This window comes from Pithys albifrons, chromosome 5, assembly GCF_047495875.1.
Source record: "Pithys albifrons albifrons isolate INPA30051 chromosome 5, PitAlb_v1, whole genome shotgun sequence".
Lineage (NCBI taxonomy): Eukaryota > Metazoa > Chordata > Aves > Passeriformes > Thamnophilidae > Pithys > Pithys albifrons.
This window is the reverse complement of record NC_092462.1, coordinates 11,364,766-11,388,105: the sequence shown is the minus strand read 5'-3', so window position 1 is coordinate 11,388,105 and position 23,340 is coordinate 11,364,766. Positions and strand designations below refer to the sequence as shown.

General features: G+C 39.5%; 1 protein-coding gene across 1 annotated transcript in view; it reads right to left on the bottom strand.

The window, feature by feature from the left end:
- INPP4B (inositol polyphosphate-4-phosphatase type II B) overlaps positions 1 to 23,340 on the bottom strand; it is a 269,367-nt gene that overhangs the window by 46,583 nt on the left and 199,444 nt on the right. The window contains exons 16-20 of the mRNA XM_071555695.1: positions 20,053 to 20,197; positions 9,432 to 9,604; positions 7,828 to 7,951; positions 6,667 to 6,784; positions 106 to 246 (exon numbers count right to left, since the gene is read on the bottom strand). Of these exons, the coding sequence (XP_071411796.1) occupies positions 106 to 246; positions 6,667 to 6,784; positions 7,828 to 7,951; positions 9,432 to 9,604; positions 20,053 to 20,197 (701 nt within the window). The remainder of the gene's footprint in view (positions 1 to 105; positions 247 to 6,666; positions 6,785 to 7,827; positions 7,952 to 9,431; positions 9,605 to 20,052; positions 20,198 to 23,340) is intronic.

The window sequence follows — 23,340 nt, the reverse complement described above, 5'->3', positions numbered from 1 at the left end:
GAGACAGTCCAAGAGCAGATAAGAAAAAAGATTTATTTCTAATCCTGAGAGATACCCTGTACTAGCAAGGAGTACTTGGACAGAAAATGCAACATGACTTCTTACCTCTCTGCAAGTGTTTGCTGTTCATTGATTCCAACATTAAAGAGTACTGGATACATGCGAAGGAGCTTTCCTTCTTTAATCTCTTGGGGCAGCAACTCAAACATCTTTGCTGGAAGCTGGACCTCTATAATGTAATGTTCACTAGGAAAGAGAAAAAGAAGAATAAGGATGGGAATATTGACTGGTTTGCTTAAAATAATCTTCCTAAATTATAGAGAATATGTAGACTTATAAATCAGGTCCTCCCTTTTTCCTTTAACTGAACCATAAAATGGAATGATTCAGCTTGCTTGTTTTAAGAGCATAACCAAGCTATTTAGAAAAGGGCAGGTATATAACACTATACGCTCTTGATACTGACTTCTTTACTGAAGTGAAAATAGCACTACTAATGAAAGTGGCAAAAAAGTTCTCTGCTACCAAAATATCAGTGAGAAAACCTCAATGGATCTTGCTGAGAGTTACAAAACCAACTTTCTTCCAAAACCACAACTTGGGTCCACTCTAAAAGTAATATGAGCAAAAATCTTTATAAAAAACCCAAAGCAAAATTCCCATTTTCTTCAGTGGCTGAATTTTCTCCCTGGGGATTGAAAGCATCACCAATAACGAAATTGACTCTGTGAAGATAATAACTGAAGGCTCATTACACAAACATGAATCCTATTTTAGGAGAAGGGATATGATATATAGCAGTTCTGGTTTTATGTTTGTACTTGGTCTGACTTTATGAAAAATGTGCTACTTCAGCTGCCTGACCGAATTCTGATCATGGAGAAGGCTCAGGCTGAACTTCTCCTGTCCTTGAGGACCAATGCCTGACCCCATAACGGAAAGAAGGGCTTGCTGTTAAACTTAATTTTTATTAGCTTTCTTTTCATTATTAGAGCAATCAGTCTAATAAAAAAAAAAAAAAGAACAGACTAGAAGCAAATCCATTTGTCTCCAGGATTTGGCATTTTAAGTAGAGGGCTGACTGATAACCAAGACTGATATTTTCTCTTCTGCAGAGCATATTTGGTATATCATACCATTGAGGAGTATTACAGCAAAAGGAGGGAAGGAAAATCCATATCCTACCTACAGAAACCAGGCCAAGGAAGTCATGAAACTTTTGTATGCAAATTTAAAATGCATAACTGCTTGCACCTACTAAAATAATCTATCATAAAATCCCTACAACTCTTAGTTATATCAACAGTGTGTTTGCTAAACAATTTAAATGCAATCTGGATTACCCATATAGAGAACTGGGGGGAGAAAAGGCAGAAAACTTTGAAGAAAAGGTCTGTTTGTGCAGTAGCTCTGACACCCCTGGCAAGCTTGAGGGACAAGTGGCACTAGCTCAAGGGTTTGGATAACCAGGTTCCACTTAGAAGAGCTAGTGGTTTAAACTCTACCCTGCTTATATATTGGAGAACAAAATAAAATGGCTCTAGTGCAGACCAGGGTCTGCAATGTCTCTGCATGCAACAAGGGCAACAGCACATGCTTCTGTACAGGCTAAAACTAGTGTGTAATCCTTGAGCAAATGCCACATGTTCCCTACTGAGAGGGAGCATCAGTTCTGAATGGAGGATACATATCTCAGGGAGGGGGAAGGAAAACCAGAACAGTTCTACTCCCCAGATAAGTCTGTTTCATTTGTGTTTTGTTTAATTAATTCACCCACATGAAAGAAAGAGCCAAAAGGACAGTCAGGAATGCAATTCCAGTGATGTCTGCATTCATTCTCAGCCTGCATGTGAGCACTCCTGGCTGCTGTCAAGTGATGGAGTGCTTTGATGAGGTTGAGAAGAAATGTTGGTTTAGTGTAATTCCAAGAGCATACAGTACTGCACAAAAATGCGACCAAATCACTGTATTGCTACATTTCACTACTGCCAGAATCACTACAAATCTCGAGGTGTGAAAGAACACTGAGAAATGTTGACTTTTAGGCATGATAAATTAACATCAGTACCACTTGAGAGCTTCCCCTTGACCTATTCCTTTTTTCGTTTTCAGAACAGCTTCAGAGATAATCCTTGGTAACTTTAAAAAAAATCTGTTACCAATTGCACAATGAAAACAACCCATTTCTGATAACGTAAGGAAAAGGTTATCAAGCTGTGGCAGAGCTGTCTAGAAAGCCCAGGAACAGTACTGAAGGTGGAGAAAAAAACCCAAGAAAATTCAAAGTACTGAAATCTGGATGACCTGACTGACATTAGTTCACCAAAGTTCTTACAGGTCTATGATTCTAGTTAAACAAGAAACATTTAAAGAGCAGTAAATTTTATTGTCAGATGCTTTGTCTCTTTTATGGTTAGATTCAGTGCAGACCTATTAGGTGATTTTGGCATGAGATGGATAAGGTGGCTACAACATTTTCCAATGAGAAGGAAAAATCAGTGCATAATTTTTAACATTTAATGATCTTTCTGGAAAATGGAGTGGAAAAATCAAGCATGTTTTATGAGAGCAAATAATAAATCATCATCTCTTTCAGAACAGATTGTATAAACTTAGGTCTTAAAAATTTAAATGTATATGATTTACCTAAAGAGGACTGCTTAAGAATAGCCCACTCTAACTATCTTTGCCTAATTCTCTACCATTTTTTATCATCACATATGGAAATAAGACAAACACTTGCAGTCCTGTCAGAAGGTTTCTAAAAATTACCAGGTTACTCAGAGCCCCGTCCAACCTGACCTTGAACATTTCCAGGGTCAGGGCATCAACAACTTTACTGGGCAACCTGTGCCAGGATCTCACCAATCTCACAGGAAAGAATTTCTTCTTACATCTAATCTAAACCCATCCTCTTGCAGTTTGAAGCCATTGTCCCTTGTCCTATCACTCCTTGGCCTTGTAAAAAGTTCTTCTCCAGCTCTATTGTAGATCCCCCTTTAGGTACTGTAAGGTCTCCCCAGAGTCTTCTCTTCTCCAGGCTGAATAACCCCAACTCTCTCAGCCTGTCTTCACAGGAGAGGTGCTTGAGCCCCCTGCCCATCTTTATACCATCTCTGGACTCATTCCAATAGGTCCATATTTTTCCTATTTTGGGGGCCCAGACCTTCACACAAGAGTGGAATAGAAAGGGAGAATCTTCTCCCTCGACCTGCTGGTCATGCTACTTTGGATGCAGCTCAGGATGCAGTTGGCTTTCTGGGCTGCACTCTATCAAGTTAACCCACCTAGCTGGCCAAGGGAAGCCAGCTGATGTAAGCTCCTTGGATTTCTGCAAAGCTTTTGATACTTTGTCACCGGATCCTTCTGGACAAAATTTGTGAAAACATCATGAGGCAGGTGAGCAATTGCCTCACAGGTTGGGAGCAAGAGGTAATAGTGAATGGGGTGATATTAGGCTGGTGACCTGCCACTAGTGGGGTTCCACAGGGATCCATCCTGGGCTCTGTGCTCTTCAACATCTTCATAAATGACTTGTATACAGGACTGGAAGGGATATTGAGCAAGTCTGCAGAGGATACAAAACTAGGAGAAGCTGTTGACTCTCCAAGGCAGGGAGGCCCTGCAGAGAGACCTTGACAAATCAGAGAGCTGGGCAATCACCAACCATAGAAAGTTGAATGAGGGAAAGTGCCAGATTCTGCATGTGGGATGGGGCAACCCCAGATGTATGAACAGCGTGGGGAATGAGATGCTGGAAAGCAGTGCCAGGAAAGGGACCAGGGGGTCCTGGTGGAAGGTAAGTTGAATATGAGCAGCAGTGCCCTGGCTGCCAGGAGGGCCAACTGTGTCCTGGGGGGCAGCAGGCAAAGCCTAAGGAGGGGATTGTCCTGCTCTGCTCTGCACTGGAGCAGCCTCACCTTGAATATTATGTGCAGTTTTGGGCACTACAATATAAGAAAGATATTAAGCTGTTAGAGGAGATCCAAAGGAGGGCAATGAAGATGGTGAAGGGTCCTGGGAGGGAAGCTGAAGGAGGAGTGGCTGAGGTTGTTGCCTAAAATTTATGGGAAAAAATCTTTCTGAGTCAATATTTATCTTGGTTAAAAGTAGAGAACAGTTCTTTACTGAAAAGCTTTTCAGGTCTACAAAATATTGATGTGCACGCTACAGCATAGATATCTTACAATTTATGACACTACTTAATAGCATAATTAAAGGTTTTATCCAATCAAAGAATTGTCTACCCTTAGGCCACCTTGGTATCACTCCCCAAGCCTCCCCTGGGTCTGCCCTTTGACGCACCCCTCCCAGAACTGGGACCCGAGACCCCTTACTTCATCATATTCTTCATCATCATGCCACTTTTCCCTCGCTGGAGGTTCTCCAACATTCCTGGGTCCTCTCTCTCGTTTTTACTCAAATGGTATCTTGCTATCCTCGTTTTGGTACATGAGTTTCAGGCAAGATGTTCTAGCTATCATCTGACCCTTAAGACAGAATCCAGGAATGTAGCACAGGGGTTGGAAGCTCCAGCTACTATTTCAAATTTAAGAAACTACATAGCTATATAAAATCTACAAATATATAATATTCTAAGGCAACAAAGTCACTTGTCTCTTCAGCCTGGAGGAGAAGAGAGAAGACGGAGGAGAGACCTTATTGAAGTTACAACTCCATCATGAGGGGAACAGGAGGGGCAGGCACTGAGCTCTGCTCTGTGGTGACTAATGGCAGGCCCCAAGAGAATGGCCTGAAGTTCTGTCAGGGCAGCTTTAGGTTGGATATCGGAAAAGGGCCTTCACTGAGAGGGTGTCTAGGCACTGGAACAGCTCCCCAGGGCAGTGGTCACAGCACCAAACCTGCCAGAGTTCAAGAAGTGTTTGGACAAAGCTCTCAGGCACACGGAGTGATTCTTGGGGATGGTGCTGTGCAGGGCTGAGAGTTGAACTTGATGATCCTTGTGTATCCCTTCCAACTCAGAATATTCTGTGATGTAAAGAATTTTCTGAAAGTGCCTATTTTTCCTGTAATAAAAAAAACATGAGTTCCTGACTAGAACTTCACCTGGATGGCTGGGGCCAGCCACCCACACCAACAGGTTAGCACACTGCTAGTCAGTGACATGCACTTTGGGCTGATTTTTTTTTTTGTGCACACAGAATCTCAGGCTTAAGTATTTCTCTAGAAAAAACAACTATAGATGAATACCCTGACTGTTCAAGATAAGAATTTGTAGCCTGACTTTTTTCTTAGTCTCATTTTATTGAGCCACACCATATAACAACCAAAATTATCTAAAAATGGTGGGGTTCTTAATTAGAAAATAACTAGGTTTTTCACTGTTTTTTCTTTTTATGGTTGATCTCCAAGCTGTCTGACAGAGCAATCTCATCACAGCTCTAATAGGGATGGGGCTCCTCCACATCATAAGCCCCCAAGATTTTATTTCTTTTTCCTGACACCAATTCCATCCAGTGAGTACCTGCCTGTAAGTACAGCAGAGCAATCACAGGTCATAACTCTCCTTCCTGAAGACTGACTGCTCCATCAATCCAGAATGCCTGAGTAGCCTTACAGCTCAGGTCCCTTTCAAACCTGGGCCCCCCTGGTGTGACAGTTCAGGGGACAGCAGTGCTGACAGCAGGCCAGTAAATGTAGTTGCTGTATTTTTTAAGCTTTTTGAATGCTGTGATTTACAAAGGATGCATTTCTTCTGTTTTATCTGCACACCATAATTATTCTTAATTATTCCCAATGTATTGCCTATCATACTCCAGCCCTCCTGCTATTTATTTCAGTCCTTTCTCGGAAGGCCCATAGGATGTGAGTGAATCATCCAGAATAATTAGGTAAATCAACGGTGAAAGCCCCTTGCAGAGGAAACATATATTTTCTAAAAGTTGCTGCTTTTAGCTGAATTTAATTTACAGTCATCTTAAGAATAATGATACTATTAAGGAAGTGATTTCTGTAAAAGTAAAAACATTTGGAGTTTCAGACTAGAATAATAATGAAGACAAAATCCCCATTCCAATCTTGTTAACCCTCCAATTGCCACAATTAATGAAGTATTTCATTTTATATCCTGATATTAAGCAGCACTTATGTGAGAGTCATAAAGTATTAGCAGCTTTGTGCAAGGATTTCTGAGGCTGTGTATGTCCTGTGTGATTTCAGCAGCTTAGACAGGCTTAATTTTTCAAAAGTGACCACTAAGTTTTGCCATCTGAGTTTTCTGGTTTCCATCTTAAAATAATCCAGGCCTAACTCTTACAATTGCTATTTCATTTGTCACACTGAAATACAAGTTCTGGACACTTTGAAACCAAAGTTTCACAGTTAGAGGCAACTTTTGTAAATAATGAGTTTGGCACTTGTCTTTGATTCAGTATCTATGTATGAAAAACACACCAGCAGCTCTGCGCAATCCATACACTGTTCTGATTAATCTGTATTAGTAATTGGCACTTTTAGCTTTCCATCAAGAGCTTACTATTAGCTTTAAAAATCCCTACCACCTCATTACCTCTCCATTCACCTTCTGAAATAAAACTACTTCACTTTCCATATGAGAGAATTGAGCAATAAGAAAACCATTATCTGGGCTTCAGGAGATTAAAACTGTAGCTTTGTTTCCTGGGCTCCAGCAAACAAAGTTCTTACCGCCTTCCAGTTATAATAGGCAAAAAATCTTCTGATTTGGCTTCAATGACTTTAAACATTACTTTCTGCAAATCTGAAATGCCCACGGCCATGTCTTCCAGCATTCCTGCTTCTTCACCTACATGGAAAGATTAAAGAGGTTATTAGCAGAGTTGACAGATCAGGCACTGTATAGGTCACAGTAAAGCAATATGAGGATTATATTTTCCAGTCTGTGCATCTAAAAATCACAGCCCTAAATCCACATTTAAGTACCCTACATATAAACAGGCTGATTTTTAGAATTGCTGACAATTCCGTGGCCTAAATGATGAGTATTAAGAGGCTCTCAAAAATCAGTCTGCTCTATGTGTGCATAGAATAACATCAGAAAAGCCATTTTTGGCCACTTTGAAAGTGTTTTTAAAGACTGTCCTGCTGATGGAGGACAAAGGTTTTGAGAATAACAACAGTGAGCATCATGCAAAAGTGAGTGTGACAGCAATCTCCAAGTGAGAAACTGCAATTGCCTGTGCATTAAAGTGTTGCACGAATGCTCAATCCCTCGACTTTGGTCAAAATCACTGATTTGGGGAAAGATTCCAATCTATCTGGTTCAAAGTATTTCGAAACATAAGGCAATTTCGCCCTGAAAATGTCCTTTTCAGTACCTCTCAAACTAGAAATTAAACAGTTTTCAAGCTATCTTCACTGGTGTGGTCAAGGCAGAGGCTGATAGAGGCAGTAACTGTGTAAATCTGCTGTTTGGATTAGCTTCATAAACACAGTATTTTGGGTCAGGTCATATGCTTATACACAGAAGGAGTTTTTAGTAATCTCAGAAGTTCCACCAGCTGCACTGAGGAAGGAGTCTCCTGTATTAAAGACATCGTAGGTCAGCATTCTGCATAATAACTGGCAGAATAACTGGAATAACTGGCAGCTGGAGTTCTCAAAGGGACTGGGAATAAAACAGATGAGTAATTTTTGATACAGAACTGACAACACAGTATCAATGACTTGAGCTGTGAGGTTATATGGAAGTCCACTGTCTTCTAAGGATAATGTTTGTTGATCCAACAAGTCAAGTTACTGGAAACAGGACAGAGGTTGAAATAAGAACTTCATGAGTAAACTTATGGCCTGGATGCATAAGGAACTTTGTCCAAGAACAATACTTACTATAGGTACTAAGGAGTCCTTCATATTGCACGAGCAATCCAACAGTATGAAGCTGTTGTAAAAATCCTTGATCATGTAAACCTGTGTGCAATTTGATTATAAACCCACAGACCAATCCAGCGAGCTAAAAGGCAATTAAAAAATGAGAAATTAAGAGGTGCACTGTTACAAGATAGTTAAAATGAGGATTGTGTCATCATATACAATAGAGGTAATATTTAGATATTTGAGAAAACAGCATAGATATTTCTGTTTAGAGACTATATACATAATTTCATAATAATATTTTATTGATGCATTTTTAACGGTATAAAGCAGTGAAATATTCCCTTAATATTAGATAAGCTTCATTTGTTTTGTGGGGTTGTGTGTTATTTACACTGCCATAAGTGAGACCAGAACCTGTCCTGCCAGGCTATAAACACATAAGGCTGAGAATCACGATGGATTTGAAAGTGATTCAGCACCTAATGCAACTGAACCTCCCTGGCAGTTGCACCATAACTCCTTTATTTTATGATAGAAATAACATGTAACTTTAGGCAGAAATTAAACATTTACAGAAAAATCTATCTGAAAACCATGATCCATAGAAGATGAAAAGAACTTCAGTTATTTACCAAAAGAAGACAGTTTAGAGATATGCTAATAGTTTTCAAATAAATAAAATACTGCTGCAAAATGAAAACAGTTCCAAGGTGACCAGGAGAAAACAAATACCTAACCTTAAATGAGGCCTTGCCAGACGTGGCCCTAGTGAGGCCACACCTGGAATGCTGTGTCCAGTTCTGGGCTCCTCAATACAAGAAAGACAAGGAGCTACTGGAAAGTGGAAGACCACAAAAATGGTGAGGGGTCTGGAACATCTCTACCATGAGGAGAGACTGTGGGAGCTGTACCTATTTAGCCTGGAGAAGAGATCTCATTAATGTATATAAATATCTCAAAGGCAGGTGCCAAGGGAATGGTACCAGACTCTTTTCAGTGGTGCCCAGGAACAGAACGAGGAGCAATGGCCATAAACTGAAAACAGGAAATTTCACCTCAACATGAGGAAGAACTTCTTTACACTGAGGGGACAGAGCACTGGAACAGCTGCCCAGGGAGGGTGTAGAGTCTCCCTGTCTGGAGACATTCCAACCCCACCTGGACATGTTCCTGTGTAACCTGCTCCACGTGACCCTGCCTTGGCAGGGTGGTTGGACTGGATGATCTCCAGAGGTCCCTTGCACTTCTAACAATTCTGAGATTCTGAATAGCAGCAAGGAATATTCAAGGCTACATTTGAGAACTATTCAACTTAGGAAGTCTAGAAACAGCTTTATGGATCCCTTATGCAAAAGGGAATTAAGGCAACTTTTTCCAATTCATTGCAGAGCTGTTTCTCTGACTCAGTGATACAATTACTATGGATTTCCATTTAATATTAATTTTCCTATCACAACATAAAATCTTTATGTGAATGCCATGGAAAATACATGAAAAAGTTGTGTCAAATCGGAAAAAGAAAACAATAAAATCAGAAAAGAAAACCATGGACGTTGCAATAAACAGTATGCTTAATGACAGCAACAGTAGTAAATGAGTGACACAAGACAACCTACTGCTTGGCTAAAGACGATGTCTCTCCTCAGGGTCAGCATCAAACACTGTGGCAAACCACAGGCAAGTTCCTGGAGCAGAACAAACGCCATGGATTGCTTGGCCCTGGTCACCACCTCTGCCATGCAGTCCTTCAGCGTAATCACCAGTGGGTAGAGCTGTTCGTACCAGTCACCTAGAACGAGACAGATCAGCCATTCCAACATGGAAAACTTGCAGGGAAAAATTCTTTTTCTGCATGGAAAGAGAGCTGCAGTGGTTGTGTGGATCATCATATACTTCAGAACGATTCCACTGCTCTATCCTACCATTGTGGTACCATAAATGCCACCAGAAAACAGAGGTAAGACTAAATCCCTGGCCTGAATCCAACTACATCCTGAAACAGTAACCTTTTTCAACAGTCTGATGTAGAACTTGTATTTAAGTGCCATAAACTGAGCATACAGAGAGATGTGAAAACTCCCTTTAGCACAAGATGAACACATGGGAGATAAAGATCTTCTGTTCTTTCCAGGACTGACAACTGGGATCAAAAAAAAAACAAAAACAGGGGAGAAAACCCCATATTTAAGAAAAAGTGGGTGCTGGAAGGCAAAACAGAATAACTAAGAGGTATCTGGAAGGATATTACCTGCTTAATGTACAGGCTGGAAAAATAATAAACTTCAGGTCACAGTTCTTTAGCTTCTCTCTACGTTGTTCGTGTTAAATATTTAGAGATATTGAATTCATTTTTTTAGCTACTTCAAGCATAGAGATTTAAAACTATTTTGAAGCATGTTCTGCTCTGTTTAGGGATATGAGAAAAAAAATAAAGCAGTGAAATGCTTGAAAAATGGGGCGCCTTAACACATTACAAACAAAACAGTGATAACAAGGAATGGAGGAAAATCAGAACAGCTTACACAAACTTGCCCAATTATCCAAGCTGTTTCCAAATTTTACAGAATTAAATAGAATCAGACTTGTATTGTAGTTGCATATGGCTTTGCCTACCCCCTAGGTTGGGCAAATAATAAAAACAACCAAAGAAATCACACTCCTTCAGAATCTGCATCTAAGTTTCATTGTTATAGTTTAAAACGAAAGAGAAAGCAACACTCCAGAAGAATCTATATAAAAATTGGGAATGGAACTGACAATATAGTCCATCACTGGCTCATATTTTCTGTAGATTAGTGCAATTAAGAATCAACAATAATGAAAATCTGTTCCTTTTAAATTGTAATTAGGTGCAAGGTAGCAGCATGTTGTTTCAGGTAACATTCTGAGTCAGGACAATGAAACACTCACTAGGACTGAACAAGTTCTTTCGGCAGGAGGAGGACAAAGCTGCCTATTGCAATGACAGCCTGGCTGAGCTCCAGAAAAACATGTAAATGAATAAAACTGCAGCCAAGAAGACTGGAGAGAACTCTGAAAGCCAGGACAAGCTGCAAAAAATAGGGTGCAGGAAAGAGGAATGAGGATAGAGCAGTCACAGAGAGCAACTTGAGCTCCTCTGCAAATAATATCTTTGTGGTCAGACAACATGTGTTTTAACACAGTCATACATATTAAAGTATGAGTAATACAGACTGAAGGACCATTCCCTGGAAAACAGCAGTTATCAAGTGAGAGCCATCGTGAACAAAGCAGATCATAAGCCATCTCCAGGTTACATACTCCAGCAAAAGGAGGTGGTTTTACACATGACATTGACTAATGAAGTGCTGGCATACTGCATGCCAAGCTCTGGTGTACACAGTTTAAAGAGACTACTGAAAAAACGGAGAGCTTGCACAGGAGAGCTGCCAAGATTCAGAGTTTAATCTTATTAAGCTGATGAAAAAGGCTGAGCAGCAACTTGATTTCCCTTCTTCAGAGAAAAAAATAACAAGTACTAACATGGGTGTTTATTCTAGGGAATAAAAGCAAAAGAACAAGCAAAGGCCAGAGGCTACTGCAAGACACAGCTGAATTTAGAAATGAGGCAGACAACAAGGTGTGACATATTGGAAGTCAGACTACACAGACCAGGCAATCTAAACTCTCCTTTCAAGTCTTAAATTACAGTAATTTATTACATTAATCAATAAATACATGCAAATGAAAGCAACTGCAGCAAAATAAAAGATGCAATGCACACTGAATCAATGAACAGGCTGTATGGGATAAGAATAGAGGTTGTTATCTGCTTCTGACTTGAGAAAATAATGAAAAAGATCACGCTTGGCCACTTTAAAGTCGACTTGAAGGTACATTGAACACACATCTGTTCCACTTCTATAGGATAGCAGAGCTGGATACAGACACACCCAAGGACCTTACTAGTACTCTGACAGCCAGGGCAAGAGAAAAAACTGAATTTCCAGAACTAACCACATTTTGTAAATCTGCTATTACAATTTCAGGCTATATGGATAGAGCTAAAGAGCTTTTCTGATACACAATTTTCATAAAAGAAGAGCATGTAGTGATAGGACAAGGCAGAATGTATTCAAACTGAAAGACTATAGGTTTGATTTGATACCAGGAAAAAAATTTTTATTGTGAGGGTGGTGAGTCACTGACACAGGTTGCCCAGAGAAGTTGTGGCTGCCCCATCCCTGGAAGAGTTCAAGGCCACATTAGATGGGGCTCTGAGCAAACTGGTCTATTGGAAGGTGTCCCTGCCCATGGCAGGGGATTGGAACGAAATGATCTTTAAGGTCCCTTCCAACCCAAACCATTCTGTGATTCCTTGAACAGAAGGGATCATATAATGGCTAAAAGTCACATGACACTTACACCTGTTTTTACGGAGCTGCCACTTAACCAGTCTACCTGCACTGTGTATTTCTGCTTCTTTAAGAACATTTGTACTTGCCCTTACTGAACTGCATCCTAATATTTCAGCACTCCATTTCATCAAGATCCATTCTAATCCTGCTCCCGTGGTGCTTAAAGTTTCTCCCAGCTTTAAGCATCTGCAAATTTTATAAGCATCATCCATATTTCATAAGCCAAGTCAGTAATGAAAATATTAAGTAATATTGGACCCAGCACAAATATAAGTGGATTCTTCATGCAGTCTTCCAGGTTGGCAGTAAACAACTGATAACTACCTTCTATTATGATTTTCCAAATTATTTAGCATATACCTTGTGGTAGCTTCAAGATAATTTTCTCACAACATTTTTTTGAGAGGAGACTACGTGTTTGAAATACTAACTTTCTAACATAAGTTATTGTTGTCTATAATAGTTACATCAAAAAGGAATTCAAAGATTTGAAATTCTCAAGGCCATTTTTCCCTTAAAGAACATTCACACTAAATTTATTAAAAAGAAATCCTACTGCACATTTAATGTCCCAAAGAATACAGAGCTTTACTTACATATGTATTTGGCTGTTTAGAAAACAATAAAAATTAGAAGTTTTTAGAAATCCCTACTCTAGTGACTGAGGAAAGTTAAATAGTTGTGGAATATAAACAGAGTTGTACATGTCAAAAGGAAAGAAGATAACCCTTGTGTATGTTTTCCATAAAAATGATCTACTCCTTGCTCACACTGAAAATTCTGTCTCAGTTAATAAGGACATCCAGTCCCCAGAAGGTGGAGCCAGCTGGCAAATCTGAGAGGGTTTGTTTCTGGAAATAAAATACTGTTTAGGAATGAACAAGTATATTCCTGTGTTTATCCTTTTATTTTAAATCAAAATGAGAGGTGTATTCAAGACTAGGGTCTTGGAAAGGAAAACTCTAGGAATAAAACAAATACAGGTGCTTAATCTCTGATCTGCTAAAATCTCCATGTGCCACTTGTTATGCATGATATCCTGCTGCAAATGCTCCAGCAAGGATATAAATCAGGGTCATGCAAAGCTCCAAAAAACCCCACCAAAAGAACCTACTTTTAAGTAAATACTGCAGGTTATAAGTTGTTCCTTGAAACTGAGAAGCACTGTGAAACTGAAGTTTATAAAACAAAGAAACAAGAAAACCCATACCGCATTTTGAAGCTTGCAGGTAAACTCAGCAGATTATAGAAAATGCAAAGGATAAGCATGGAATAATAATAAAATCCATAAATAAATATTATTTGGAAAGGGAGCTTTGAAATCCTGGTGTAAATTCAGATTTAGATTATCCTGATCTAACCTGCCACAACATTGCAGGTATGTGAGGATGCTGTTGGTTCTGAGCCACTGCTGACACACAGAAAGGAGTTCTCCTAACAGGGACTGATACCTGTGTAGAATCACTTCAGGAAAGGAATAGTACAAACTATTGCTTTTGTGTTTAACACATTCACTCACTCACGTGCATATTGATGCTTCAGGTGTCCAATTTCTTTTAAATTAAAATCACAAGATTTCCATCCACAACACAGTGGAAAATCCTCTGAAGAAGGAGGAAGAAGTATATGAATGAGTAAACATCTCAAAAAAGACATTAGGAGCAAGAACAGAAGCAACAAGGAGACTCCAGGATGACTGTCAGGTTGCTAAAATGACAGGGGAAGTTTGGAATATTTAGCACCCAAACTAAAGTGTCAAAGCCTACTGATGAAGCAAGGAAACTCAATTCAAACATTGTGCTAGCCAGCCACTGGAAAGGAAACCAAAGGCATAAATAGCAAACACATTAAAAAGGAAGGATGAAATTAGAAAACCGCTAACACTACTTGCAGTTAGCGTGAGATTAAAACAAAAGAGTATGTTCAGCAAAGCACTGAGGACATCTTCTGCATCCATTGCTAAGACAGCTCTGGCAGTTCAGTTTCTGACAGGATTTGCCCTTTGGTTGCTGGAAGATGCCCTTCAGGCCCAATGTTCCCTTAATCACCATGCCTGCACAGGCAAATGACCTGCTCAGCACTCAGCCAGTCACTTCTGTGTGCTCACATTCGAGTCGCAACATGTCAAAGCCCATGTTAAATCTGATGGAGTTTGGCAGAAGAGCAAATTCCTGCTCTTTTCAAAGTCAGGCCCACTGAAGTGCTTATTAAAATATGTTGGTAACCAAACAGGAAAAGTTCTAATGCATGGCATGGGACTCCTATCTCCTTTTGCCCTGGCAACAGCGAATAAAGCTAATTCTGTCACTTCTCTCTGTGCCACCTCAAACCAGTGGATGGCTTCAAGTCACTTCAAAACTTAAATGGTATGAAGTTGAAAACTAAACATGAAACTAAAGCAGAAGAAAGCATAACGTCATAATTTTAAAGGAACGGGGAGTGCTACAGACAAACGGTAATGAATGAAACAGCAGCTACCTATGAATTAACTTTTCACTAATCAATTATTCTCTTAGTACTTAAACATACAAATAATCCATAAGAGAATTGAAATAATAGAGAAAAAAACATAAATGAGTTGTCTTGATATCACAAACTGAACAGTAGACAAGGAAAAAGGCAGGCAAATCGAACCAAGCAAGTGAGAACAGCAACAAATCCCTCAAAAACAGCTAGTGGAAATAGCATGAAATAATTAGTTCAGAATGTGAATTTACTCACCTAAGGCAGAAACAGTTTTTAAATTTTTTTAAAGGAGGTTTAAAAACTGACTTAGAAGGATTCCTGTATTCAACTTTACACCACAAAAAAGTCAGCTTCCTATTTCTTCATCTTGCCACTCCACTCCTGGAGCTCAATTTAACTTTAGCATGAGTGTTCAGCTCTTTGAGAAAGGATATGGTCTTATGCTCATAAAACTGCAGCAGTTCTCACAGGAACACCAAAACCTGAGTAACTCTTCCTGGTATTCCTGCACTTAATATAATAACAGTCTTACTTTGACACAGTTTGGATGTCCAGAAGAATGATTTTGAATTCTTGGGGGTTTATTATTCCATTGTAATCACTTAAGATTTTCTACACTGTCACATGGATTAATAGTGAAAATTGAAACCATCCAAACATACATATACCAGTGTCTCAGCAGGTTTAGTCACAAACCACAAGGCAAAGACACTGAAAGACAAAGCTAAAGAAATCTAATATCCTCAAAACATAGGAGTAACCTTGCCCTGTGCAGCTAAACATTTTGATACCTTGTTTCAGGTGTTCATTCAATTAAATTGTCCTCACGCATTTTAAATCTGTCTCTAGCCAAACTACTGGAGAAAGTACTGCTGAAGGGGCTGCCCTGTGTGCTGGGCTAACACAGCCCTGTAAGGATCCTCTTAAAGGGAAAAGGGTGAAACAAAGGGAGAGGGAAAAGGCAAAACAAAGGCATAAATAGAATTGATACAAAGATAAGCTTAAGAGAACAGCAAAAAAATGCGAGGAAAAGGAAGAGAAAGATTTTTAGAAGTGTTTGCTCAAAATAAATGTTGTCTGCTACTCAACCAAACACAGACTATGGGAAATCTTCCTGACTAAATGATAACTTACAGTAAAAGTTCTTTTGAAGATGCAAACAAAACTAGAACAAGGCTTTATTTCACATTTCTACCAGCATAGCATTGAGAAGGATGAATTAAAAGGATGCAGTGCCCATTCCCAGGGCAGTGAAAGTCAGAGAGGTTGACCCAGACTTACATAGTCACCAACAGGTATCAGATAATTCAGGAAACATTAACCTGCAAGTGTCTGTAGCAATGTGGTTATGAACAGATGTTTTCTTTAACTTCCCCTAGGAAATATGGCACCATTCCCCAGGTTCTCTCTGCTCCCCATGCTGAAGGTTATCACTGGGCAATTGATCTGCCCAGCAACAGGTCTCATTATTCCATAATTCAGTTAAGGCCAAATCCAAATGCAATCACACTGCCAGCTCAACTGGTTTGAGACAGTGGTGGATCTTGTCTGTAGCAATGAGGGATTTCTCCCCCAGAGCTGCCAGAGGAATAGCTGGGTGGGGGCTCTGATGGTGCGGCACAAGGAGCAGATGGAAACAACAGTATTTTTCAGCAGCACAGCTGAACATGGGCTGTCAGGGGCTGTATAAGCATCAGAGCACACTGCTGTGTTTCACTGGCACCTCTGATGCTGCAGGACAGGCTTTCACATTCCAACTCTCACAGAAAGTGGAAAGGTACAAATAAAAAGAATTTAATGCTGTCACGTATTTCTCCAAGGCAAACCAGTCTAGAGTTAAAAGAACAACAAAAAACCCCACTCTCCTTTAAAATCCTTCTACTCTTTCTGATTTATCCTGCAGAGAAATCATAATCCTGCAACTGATGAAACCATAGCATGTTACCTTGGTAACTGTAACTTAAATTCAGTTTTAAGAATACACTCAAAGGTCAGACTGCATGAAAAGTTAAGGCTAAGGAAGGTGTAATTCATGTTGAAAGGTAAGTACAAGAAAAAGTGCCTCTGATATTTCCTATTAGAAAGATTCCAAACAATGAATATAAACATGTTTGAAAAAAAGAATAAATGACACAATGTCAACACTGAGACTGCAAATACAAACCTACCTTAGGAAGGTCTGAATACATGTCATAACAACACCTGTAGTTACAGGAATATGCTGTTGCATCAAATTATTGTCATAACATTTTCTACCATCTAAAATGAATGTGTGTGCATTCTATGAAATCTTTTTCATTGCTAGATGCTACAAAAACCCACTCTGCTAAACCATCCAGGTTCACTTAACAAGCAAAAATTTCATCCCATAGTTGAAGGCATACTTTTCAATGTTTTGGTCAAAGCCCTGTGTATTGTTTTTTCTTACAAACAGCAGTACAAATTTCTTAGGATCAACTCCAGCACTGAGGCAGTTTCAGACTTAAAGATCTAATTGTGCCCAATACATTTGCAGTGTTAAAGAAATACACTATGCTCAAATGATGGTATAACACATAATAGCAAGATATGGCAAGCTTTTCATTCATGTCAGGTCTGTGGCATTAAATTCTGGTAATTTTAGAAATGCAATTATGGGTGTACACACAGTGTGATTTTATACCTGGACAAACGTTATGAACTCACACAACCAGGCTTCAAATGTAAAACAGAGCAGAATTAAGGCCAAATGTATATAAAACTCTAAACTTGGAATCTGAACCCCTGCATAGGTGCTTCACAGTGCACCCTCAGGGCTTCATGTTAAATTTCATGCAGAATGCAGAGAAAAACAAACACATAAACCCACACTCTCATAGAGAAGTCAAGCATGAAAAATTCTGGCCCCAAAGGCAATGGTTTTGAAAATCATTAGGCAACCAACTTTGGCACACACCTGGATAGTTCTTCAGAAAGCTCCATCTTTAAAGTTAGTCCTACAAAAGAAAGGAATTTTAAAACTACTCCTTTTCTATGTGACCTTGAAAGTCTTGTGAGCTGTCAAAGGTATTCCACAATGCTCTCATGAAAACATCATTAGGAAATTATGCCTTCCTCAAAAAGAACAAGAAAACAGAGCAGTCTGCCCCATAAATCTCCTGCAGTTCTCAGGTGATGAGGTGTTGCAGAACTTTCAGGAAAGTTCAACAAAAGCACTGACCCTGCTCTTACAGAAGGGCACTTGCACTGATTCAAGAGAAATAGGGAAGGCCCTGAAATGAGGGAAAAAGAGAAACATTTATTCCAGTATCATAGCACCTATCCTTTGTGTCCTTGGCCCACCAGCTCCAGAAGACAATTTCTCAGCTGGATGAAACAATCTATAATTTTCTAACCATTATAATTACCATTACTGCTTAGCAAGAGGGACCTTTCATTCTATTTGACGACTGCTTATTACAGTACTTATAATGAAGTAACTTTTTTCTTTTTTGTTTTTTTTTTTTTTTTTTTTTTTGGTTTTTGACCTAAAAGATCCAAGCAGTATTTCATTTGCCTGCATAGGGCATGAGTGTGAATCAAAGCACACTTTTTTGCAACTAGAATGAAAGACTCAAATGGAGTGGTTAAATCCATTTTATGGTTTATACAGAATAACAAGAGAACATGATCAGGGGTTGAGGAGCACAAAGGAAAAATCTGTAATCACTCATGTTGCTAAACATGTCAGAAGGCACCCGAAAATAATTAATCTTAATAATTATCTCAAATCATACCTTTTTCCAGAGTGAGAAGGAAGGTCTGGAAATCTGAACTTTTGTTCCATAACTATGAAATAGAGATGAGAACCACAGGATGTATGTCTATGTGTGCACTCACAAAGTAACCTGGGGGAAAGTTTGGGTGAAAATTTCCTGCTACTACTTCACCTGCAAAACATTTCTAATACTGGACTTCTGCTAACAATAGCAGAAAAGCTTGTTAGCACCAGTAGGAAGAAAAAGTAGTTAGGTATAAGAACAAATACTTAGTTTTGCTCTTTTAGCCAGAATCAGTATGCTTGGGTTCACTTTCTAAAGACTCTTTCAACTTGAAAACTACACCTACCTGACTGCTGAATATTTGTGCCTCCTTCTCTGACTAAAAAAGGTATGAAAAATGTAGAAAGGTGTGTTGATGCTTTGTCCCTGCAAGCTTTCACCAGAGAACAAAGACTACAGGGATACATGTCTGGTAGGCAGAAACTTAGAGAAGCAAACAGATAAGGAATACTCTGCTCTCTGGACTATTCATACAAAAACAAGTCCACCACATCTGGCACTGAAAACAAGAATTCTGGCATGAATCTCTCCTACTGGTAAAAATGGGGATGTTGTAGCTGCATTAAAAATCAATATCACAACCAAATTCTGTTGCACAAAACTCACTACATAAATGATACACATCTGCAAAAATAATTTTAATTATTATTACGTAAGAAAGATGTTACAAATGAGTACTAATAATTTCAAAATCCTTGATATAAAATGATGTCATTAAATTCTAGGGAGGGGGAAACATGTAAAGGAACATAGAGGATAAAATGCATAACTTAAAGAAAAAACAAACCAAAGTATACAAAGCTGCATAAAATAAAGTAGTTGAGTTGGGGGTTTTTTATTTGTTTGGGGTTTTTTAACTGAAGAGTGGTCTGAGGGTTGGTTTTGCTTTTCTTGCATTGGGACTACCAGCATTATCACTAAGGACCTATTTCATCTGTTGCAATAAACTTGCACATCAGAAAGTCTTATCGGACTATTAGGCAGGTCTAATCTATTCTCTGAAAAAAACAAACAGGAACAAGCCATAGGAGACCAGAAGATCGGGTGACAAAGATCCACTGTGGACACAGTTGTCTTCACATATCTCATGGAATCACTCTGTTTAGCCTTCAGTATTGACAAAGACTGACAAGTGTACTCAGGTAAAAATGAATTGTAGCAAACCAGCAAACAAAAAATAGTATATCATCTCAGAGAAGTGAAAGTGTTTACAGGACAATGACACTGACGTAGAATGTTCACCTTTCCTTAAAACTTTCCTCTGGGGTTAGACACACTACAATCTTTTTCTTAAGATAGAACATTCAAGTGAAATCTAAATTAAATTAAATTACATCAGCTTTCAAAAGAAAACATTTCAGTTTCAAAAGGTTTACACTGTAGCACAAAAGATTGAGCATGGTAAGCAGTCTGAGCTCACAATGAAGCTGTACTTTGAAAAACAGCCTTCCTACAAGTGTGCAAAACCTTGCTATGAGCACTCACAACAAAGATACTACAGAGGCCTCTCCAGATGATTTTTCTTTAGCTTTTTCTTGACTCTAGTCGATGATTTAGAAAAAAAAAAAAAGGGAGGGGGGAGGACTGCTTACCACCTGTATGCAACACCTTGCATTCTGCTGCTGAAGGGTCACTCTCATCCTCTTTCGTGCTGCTGCTGTTTTCTTTTTCAAGCAGTCTGTCCACCATGGCAATAACACAGTTTAAACTCTTTCCCACGTTGGCCCACACCCTGTCCTGAAAAGAGCAGAATTATCACTGCATGTTACTGAAGAAAAAAAGGCCCAAAAACCAGTAAGTTATTAACATAAAGTGGAGACAGAGATGTGCAAATTACTATACAAATTAGGTGTCAGGATATTACCCTTTCTCTCGTTCTTCAGACTATTACTGAGCTGAGCCTTTTCCATGAGTTTTTCCTTGCAGTATAAATGAACTGAGCGGGTGGTCCCATGGTGTAAAGGAGAGCACTCTGGACTCTGAATCCCAAGGTCCTGAGTTCGAGTCTCAGTGGGGACCGTCCCCTGGCAGTTCAATGCCTCCCTGCCATCCCATCCCGTCACATCTCAGATGCTCAGCAGGGTCAGCCCCAGTTAGTACCGGGGGCTGTGACAGTCCCGAGGACTTCCCTGTCACTGTTCAAGCTCGCTCGGCCGTGGCAGATGGACCTCAGGACTTAAACGGTGGGGCCAGTTCTGTGCACGCTGTGCCTTCACCTAAAAAATCTACTGTGCAGGCTGGAAGGGCACACCCACGTGGGGAGAGCCCTGCCCAAATCTTTGTTCGTGAAGTTTGGTCATACACACGAATGAACTGAAACTCTTACGGTTTTCAGACACTGGAGAAACATGTGCTTCAAACTCTACATGAAAATGCATGCAGAGTTTCAGGGCTAATCACAAGGAACGGAGCAGTTTGTGTATTTGAAATAACACCATTAGAGTGTAGACACTCAAATCTCATGTGGGACTGCCAGTTTTGTTATAATGCTTAACAACCTCTTTTTGATAATTTAACATACCCTGTATTCTATCAATCAGTTACTCTGTTGAAGCAAATGTGAAATTCAAGGACCAGAATGAGAAACTTGCAGTCATTGCATGTTTATTAGGTTCCACAATTTCAGTTTCATTCCTCACCTCGCACAAACAGCAACCATCACACTTAACTGAGCTTGTAATAAATATGAGAATTACAGAAATAATGGAGTGATAGAAGAAATTATGTATGTACAGAGAATAAAAGAGAAAATGGAGTGAAAGAAAGCTGTTGTGGAACAGAGAAACTGGAAGGGTCTTTCAGGTGCTGGATGCTGCAAAAATCAAAGCTCTTCCATCTATTTTTGAGCAACGTATTAGAAGAAAAAAACCCAAGCCATACAAGAAAGGAGCCTGTACCCAAGACTAGCAATCAGACTAAAACCAAACTATAACACACTCACAAAAAAAAATCCATCCACATGTTTTAATGCTGAGTCATTCTGAAATGCAGAGCAACCAGAGTTTAATTGAGGGTTAAAAATGGCAAGATAATATCACTACTGTGCTTTCCATTTGACAGTGCCAGGAGCGTAATGTGCATGTCAGGCCTTGAGATGCAAAAGATGGAGTTGCAAAAGACAACATTTATTTTAATATTTTTAAGTACTCCATGTGAAGTGCACATGTGGAAATATCTGCACCTGTACACATGAAACAAACCATTAGACACATGAATATCTGATATTCACATGCTAAGATACATTTTAAAGTCAAAAGACAGAAGACAGCTATACATTCCTTCAAAAGTTTCATACTGAATGTACCTCAAACGTTCCTGAACAACATTTAGAATATGGGTGAAATTACTGATTCTCACCACCCACTAGTATTAGTTTGGGGAGGAAAATCCTATGGAGAGCAATGAAATACTGCAAATACTAAAAATTCTGGGCCCAAATATCTGCAAGTTTTACCAGAGAGCAGCAGGGAACGTCAGGGCTTCTAGTCACTGAAGTTGCTGAGGTCTATGATCTTTAGTTGCTCAGCATGGCTGCAGCAATGTAATTTCCCTTTCTTCTGTCTGCTGGGGGAGCTTAATCCCAACACAAGGAGCATTAAGCTCTTAATGAGCATCTGGAGTTATTGCACAAACAACTCAAATATGAGCCCTTGTTTCATTTTGGAAAGAACACTTTTCTCCTTTCAAACCAACTATTAACCCAGCACTGAGATGATGTCTATACAATATTCACACACACATTCCCTGAGGGTTTAGAAGCAAAATTCATAAACATCTGTTGACAGAAAACTCATCCTTACTATCATATATTTGGCTTTTTTTACATATATGCAAGTGAGAGGGCGTAAAGGCCTGTCCCACAGCTCTTTTTCTCCACATAGGAGGTTCCTGGGATTAGAAGCTGTAATTACAGGCAGATAGAATAAGTAGATGTTTCTATCATTCACTGAAATGTTATCCTGTCTGCACAAAGACAGCCACATTTTTCTGTGAGGGCTGCTGAAATTCTGCAGTTTGGTAAGAACAATCCCCAAGTAAAAATGCAGTTTCCAATCAATGAAAATCAAGAGGCTTTCTTTGATTCTCCATAAGAAGAAATTAATTTATTTCACACTCTTTGTCATGCCTTACTATTTCCAGAATGTTTTCCTGCAGCCTAGCACACTTTCCACCCACCTTTCATCTCCTTAAGCAGTCTATTTGCAATAGTCTATTTGCCTAAGAACTACCTCAAAAGTGATCATTTTGCAGCATGTGCCAGGTTAAAGAACAAAATACAGCCAATACAGCCTCTTAAGTAAGCATCCTTATAGACTCTCTGTGTTAAGTGAAGGATCAGAAGGGAATAATCACTGAAGTACTAAGACCATGGTTTCCCAAGCAGGATGCTTCTCCCCTGATACCAGGCTTACCCTCAGTTGCTGGAGAGCTAAGTGGATAGTAAGTTTACTGCTGTGATGTGAAAGAAGGAGTAACAATGTCTCTGACGGCTCCCTCTCACTGCTGCTTCTTGGAGCTCAGAAGTCAAGCCAATGACAGGGAAGGTAGAAATCTGTAACAGGGCTTGGCCCCATTGAGATGAGAAAATGACACATTGACATCTCCATCTTCCCAATTTCAGAAGCCATTTGGGATGTTCAAGGAGTCCTGGCATATGTGGTTTTGGTGTTGCTAGCCAGGAATTGTCCTGGTCACACTTCTACTACCACCTCTGCTGTGGCACTGCCAGGCAGGCACAGACACTGATAAACATCTCCATGAAAAGCCAGGCCTTGGCATCACTGAAAGTGGGCACCATTCTAAGGGCATTTAAAAATGAACCTGTAAAATAATTCTTTCATTCACCCAATTAGAACAATGTAATACATTTCCATCTGCTC